This window comes from Mchenga conophoros, linkage group LG17, assembly GCF_057382185.1.
Source record: "Mchenga conophoros isolate Kocher_MC1m ecotype Shallow Benthic linkage group LG17, M_conophoros_male_GT1.1, whole genome shotgun sequence".
In the NCBI taxonomy this organism is placed as follows: domain Eukaryota; kingdom Metazoa; phylum Chordata; class Actinopteri; order Cichliformes; family Cichlidae; genus Mchenga; species Mchenga conophoros.
In genome coordinates, this window is record NC_140542.1 from 31384455 (window position 1) to 31390748 (window position 6294).

The window sequence follows — 6294 nt, forward strand, 5'->3', positions numbered from 1 at the left end:
GTTACAGTGGACCGGATGGAAACTTTTAATGCAGAAAACAACAGACTAGGCATCACAACAGAGGCTGGTAAAAACATTAGGAAACTAAGCTTTCTTTCATTCCATTAATTCCATAAAAATGCAAATATTACATCTTTCTAGTGCATTTATCAAGTGACGACCATTCTCACAGCACCAACAGCTCATATATAAGTGTTTGGGTGACAGGACAGTCTAACTCAAAATTCCTTATGTCCATGAATTAGGACATGGGCACCTTAATTTGGGTCATCCAGAACACCCGTTTACAGTAACGTGCAATATTAGCACACAAATTCAACACAGGACAGCACAGGAAAAATCCACATTTTAATGCACTATATGTCCAAATGCAAATTATTATTTTTAAGCATCAAAACTTGTCCTGACACTCAAATGAACCATATCTGTAGCAAACTGCGTCTCCAAAAGCTCCCACAGCCACTTTGCTAGATGTTCTTGTGGACTTTGAGATGTATTTTCAGGTTGGATTTCTGAGCAAACGTCTTGTGACATGTTACACAGCTGTGAGGCTTCTCTCCTGTGTGCATAAACATGTGTTTTTTCAGTCCTGTACAACTACTGAACATTTTGTCGCATTGTGAGTCAGGGTTTTTTTTAAATAACTGAACAGCATTTGCATTAAAGTACACCTCTTTTCTTCTTTTTCATTACCCCGCAGCATACCTGAGACACTTGGCACTGGGCACAACTCTTCCAGTCGATAGAAGAACTCCCAATGACTGATCTCGAAGTAGCATTTGAATGAGATCCACCAATGGTGACTTTGAAATCTCCACCTCTTCATCTTGTTACTCTCACAAAGCCAAAAGGTATATTTACATACAATAAACAGTAATATCAGCATCTAAATTTGACAGCAAAATCACTTTTATAGTGCAAAACATGTCAAACTAAGATGCTTAGTACACTGCATCTTACTTCTGCATCCGCGTGGTTTGTTGTATTCTGCTGGAAACTGTCACCATCATTCGTCTTCTTCACTATTTCAAGAATGAGCTGAAAGACATAAATTGGTACATTTATACTCGAGTCTTTACTTTACCCAATACTGGTGACTCACCGGCCTGCAGCTGAACTATAGTCAAAATTAAATACACACTGGCTTAAAGTGATTAACTAATTGCGCTTCCTGAAGTTACCAACAAGCTGCTGTAGGTTTGCCTTGAAGGATTAATTTAGAACTTTTCAAGGCTAAATAAATGAATTAAATGCATTTATTTGGTTTGGTCCTTCTTCATTCTGACCAAATGCTGTAAAATGTACCCAAAACAATTATAGATGCTCCTCAAAAATGTAATAGTACTTTTTTAAGATATAAAAAGAAAAGCCACAGATGCACACAATGAGTTCTGATAACCACAGTCACTCACCTGGGCCCTCAGTCCAAGGATCAGCTGAGTCTTACGTTTGTAGCCCAGGAGGTCTGGGATCATCTCTGACACCAGTGAGATGAATTTGGACAGTTTTCATACTCCCCTACTTTTCTCTCCTGAGCAACCTGCCACATACACTCTGACATCAGCCTGAAAGGCGGAACCAAGAGGTTCAGGGAGGACAGGGGAAGACGGAAATCTGACAAACACCACATTATCACCTTACAGCACTATACTGAGAGTTCTGCAATAATGAATACTGCGATTTATCACCTTTTTTTCCAACTGCAAATTATGCCCTCAAAACTTGGTCAATATGCATTTTATCCAATAAGATAATGTTTTCTTACTTTAATCATTACGCTGCAAAATGATAAGATAAGATAACCTTTATTAGTCCCACACGTGGGAAATTTGTTGGGTTAGGCTGCTGACCTTTGCCAGCGCCATCTTACCCTTCCGACCATACATACATACATTACTACATCACATGGGGAAGACAGGTCAGAGAAGTATAACAATGGAAAATGCACAACATGAGGAAAGACGAGGAGAAAATAATTACTCCCCCCCCCCAGACTGAGCTCCAACAGGGTGTAGGTCTGTGTCAGTGTACATGCATATTTGTGTTGGCAAAAGTCAACAGTCTTCGGTCGATGCGCGTGGCCTTGAATGAGGAGGGAGAAAGTCACAACACAGTCTTCTTATCTAAGGGAGAATTGTTATTCCCATCAGCTTTTGCCTTGAGCATCCAGCTGGCGCCAGAGGGCCGCATGAGATGAAGATGATAGCTGTTTTGGTTAGTGCGAACAAACTGCATCCAATTTTACTCTTGGTCTAATGTCCGTCACTGGTCACCAGGTCTCTCAATTCCTGTTGTTCTTCTTCAAGATGTTATCCATATAGCAGAGCCACGAGCTTCTCCATGATCTTATCCATGTTGCGTTCAAAAACACAGTCTGAGTACTCACAGCCCTGCCCATCGCCTATCATGTTGGCCAGCCTTGTGGGATTTTGAACAGCTGTAGCCGCTTCTTGTTCTTTGATAAGCCAGGTCCAAGCTCCAATCAGCCAGAACTCTGTTATCGTGGTTCCGAATTGGTAGATGTCGTTCAATGTCCTCCATCGAGAGTGTCGCCACTGACCATCGAGTATCCAGCAGCAAACGTCTCTGAGGGACAATCAGGGTGTCAGTTGCATTAAGGGGCCAGTTGATCAAATTCATAATTCTTCTTTAGGTTTTTAGAGAACAAGTCTGGGAGACTCTCTTAGAATCAGAATCAGAAGGGTTAGAGAATAAGCGAGACTATACAAAAGACATGAGATGCCAAGCAGGAAAGATAAGGGAGAGGGAGAAAGTGCGACGCCTCCATCAAGAGCCAAACATAACCAACACTGTCATAAATTCTTGACATCAGCAGTTAAATGGAATGAAATCGGCGACTCAGTATTGGGTGATTTTTCAGTTCCGACGATTTAATCCAAGTTTGCTCGGCTAACGCTATCCTAGGATATTGGTGCACTTGTGCTCTTTTCACTGTATTTCCACAGTATTCTAATTTATTTAATGAAATATTGATATCTGGTGTCCCTGTATTGATACAATATTGCAAATTAACACAATACGATGGCTGTATTGATATGCCACAAAAATTTCACCATGTAGTGGCACAGATTTGTAGAAGCTTCTTCCCACATGTTAAACCACACAGACGCAGCTATACAAACATGTTCCACTTATGGTGCAAGAGCTCAATTGTGACCACGCTTTTAAATGTTTATGGACACTGCAGTTGTTACTGTCAGCACAGTCTGTGTGTCAAAAGCTACATCAGAGTTGCCCTTGTTCATTGCACACAGGCCTCGAGGGAGAATTCAGCCGAGACAGAAATGGTAAGATAAATTCATGAAATAATAACAATACAAAATATATATTTATATCCTTATTTATCAAATTACATGAGCAGAACCAGCAATGTTGAAGCTCATTAATACTACAGTTCAAACAAATGCACCCCTTGGACCTTTGGCCTTCTTAATAATCTTCTTAATCTCCTGGAGATTGTTTTGAATAAAATCCTCAGTGGCTGTGGATGAGGATTTTTTCACGACAGTTGTTGATGCTGAGAAGGAGGGATTGAGTGGAGATGGCAACCCCTCTGTAGGCAATGCTGTTGAGCAGTGCGGTGAATCGCTGAGATCAACAGTTTTCTGGAGCAGGGTGACTGTATTGCTGCCTTCCTCTTCCTGCAACAAATAAGAGCTTGTTATAATTTCATGTACATTTGCACATCAGATGTAAAAGAAAATGTTCTTAAACCACCGATCTTTTCAGGTCAGCTATTCATTGAATGCTTGTTCAGCATCCTCATCAATAAGGGTCTCAGTGGAAGGGTGTATGTGTGTTTGCATATTGCTCAACGCTTTGGTACTAATACGGTACCTTCAAAGATAATTGACATTGCCTCTTCTGCAGACTTGGCATTTAACTCCCAGTGGCTCACAAAGTCGGAGAGCCAGCCCATCAAGGAATATATATGGGGAGCAGAAGCAAGGTTGCACAGTTTCTTCTCTTCAGCTGCAGCCTCTTCCTCATCTTCACGAATTTGTCTCTTAAAGATTTCCACTTTATCCAACAAACACTTTCACTCACTCCCAAATTCTTTGCAATTTCCCTCCACAAATTGCTGTCCTTTTCCACGTCTCTATTATGTGTTAAGGACCCATCGTAAAGACACGGGCAACGTTGCACCTCTTCACACAATCTCATAACGTCTATTTGAATTTTTGCAGGTTGGGTTAAAGACATCCTCTGAATTTCTGCCTATAATGAAGACAAAAGAAAGAAAAAGACATTAAACAAACAACCTAAAGGTTTCTCACATGACATCACATGCACTCAGGAGCTGTGTGCCATTTTGACACAACCACTCCATTCCCCGACTGCCTTTTTTGCTAGCGCACATCTTCTTCACAGGATCCACAGGAATCATTTTTTCAGTTGAACCATACATTGAATTTTAAAAGGTCATTTCTTTAGCTTTGGGCACAAATGACCAAATTCCTTTTTCTGTCCAGGTTCCTAGAAACAATGATTTTATTTTGGAAAGAATATTTATTATTCCAAAGAGGTCTATTAGGCAAAGTAGTGCAATCACTTGCAACACAATGCTTATTTCTGTGAGTTAAAAATGATAACAGAATTTTTATTTTTCGCAAATACACAACAATGGCTGTATAAATTACACGTTTCACATTAGTGGGTGGGTCGCTGTCAGAAGTCGCTGTGCACGTGCAGTTGCCAGTCACACGCGCTCCTTCTTCTTTAAATACAAGACGACGGAGGTGAGAAACACGACAAAAGCCCGTTTTTGTTTTTTCTTTGTGTTTTTTTTATGTAAACCTAAGTCCTTTAATAATATTATTAAAAACGTCAGTAAAGCTGCGTTCAATTTACCTCGAATGTCCGAGGTGGGAGTGTCATTGCTCAAGGTGAGCGCGTTCCAGTAGTAAAATCAGAAAAGCAAAGAAAATGAGTATTTCTTTTGCACCATAGCAAATTAGAACCATTCGTACATCGCTTGTAATACAGTACAGTGCTTTGTTTGTCGCACTTAAAAACAAAGCCCACCAGCCATGACAGCGACTCTAACAACAGTGATGTGTTCGAGGAACCGCATTCCGCCTTTTTCCTGGCTCGGATAAAACGGTTCCACAAGCTTGTTTGCGATTTCTCGCCACGATAACAAGCGTTAATCCGTTTGTTCTTGTAAAACTCATGATCGTACAGGTTGGGATAAAGGGCAACCTGCTCAGCCAACTACTTGTCAAAGCCATTGTGTGATGGTCCCGTTTGGGAATTTGTTATTACTCGTTCGTCGAGATTTTTCCTCTTTGGGATGAACTCTGGCAGTAGGTTTCTTTTCCGGTTTAACGCGGCGTCTTTTACCAATCAGCGTTCGACCTGGGCATAGCGTCATCCAAGTCGAGCGACTGTAGGGGAGGACGACAGGTAAGTATTAAAATTTTATTAACGTTTTTAATGTCTTTCTTCATTGTTACCGTCGTTCTCTCATTGTTTGTTGGGTTACTTAATTATTTATTCTTCTTCTTCTTCTTCTTCTTCTTCTTTTTTTTTAATTTTACGGCATTTTTCTCTTTCCCCTATATGTTTGTGTATTTGTACATATACATACCATAATTTATTTACATAGCACTTTAAAAAACAACACATGGCCGACCAAAGTGCTGTACAGCAGAAATACGAGAGAATACAAGAATTCTTGTATTATTACAAGCATAATAAATACAATAAATAAATAATAATACTTTTGTCTTAATTCAGGGGCGATTCTAGGTTTCAAACTTTGGGGGGGCTCAGCCCCCAGTCATAATGTCATGCATGTAGTAGTTGTATTTAATATTAATCAAATGTGCTGTCTGCAAATGGAATCATCCCTTTTCAAATTTGCAAACCTCTATTCCATTGGACTATTGAATACCTTCTGTCTAAGAATAATTCAGTGTGAATAATCAGAGATTTCAATACACCCGTTTTAGGGTGGAGCCTTTTATTGCCAAACCCAAGGCAAAGGCTCAGTCATTAAAGAAGTCCAAGAACTCCCCAAAAGTTGGGGATTTACTTACCTGGATGACTGAGCATCAAGAAGTTAAAGAACTATTTGTGGCAAAGCACATCATTTCAGTCTCAGTCTTCAGTTAACCACATAGAGGCAGTCCTCCAAATCATCATGCACTTAAAGTAGCATTATTCAGTATAAACACTGAAAAATCATAGACAAAGGAAACTAGTAATAGAGTTGTTTTATTATGTTTTTAAACTTAAAATACAAATCCTCCTTTTGTTATGTAGTCTCAG

At 39.9% G+C, this 6294-nt stretch overlaps 1 protein-coding gene and 1 long non-coding RNA gene across 2 annotated transcripts; both read right to left on the reverse strand.

Annotated features, from left to right (window-relative positions):
- Positions 1–259: 259 nt before the first annotated feature.
- LOC146555725 (uncharacterized) lies at positions 260–1492 on the reverse strand. Its single transcript, XM_085250785.1, has 4 exons — positions 1413–1492; positions 961–1038; positions 706–835; positions 260–559 (listed from the first exon to the last, which is right to left on the reverse strand). The coding sequence occupies exons 1-4, from the start codon at positions 1473–1475 to the stop codon at positions 468–470; spliced, it is 363 nt and encodes a 120-aa protein (XP_085106911.1). The 5' UTR covers positions 1476–1492; the 3' UTR covers positions 260–467.
- Positions 1493–3281: 1789 nt separating this feature from the next.
- Positions 3282–5306, reverse strand: LOC146555726 (uncharacterized). Its single transcript, XR_014889219.1, has 3 exons — positions 4873–5306; positions 3859–4239; positions 3282–3662 (listed from the first exon to the last, which is right to left on the reverse strand). It is a non-coding gene; the product is annotated as an uncharacterized LOC146555726 (long non-coding RNA).
- Positions 5307–6294: the final 988 nt, after the last annotated feature.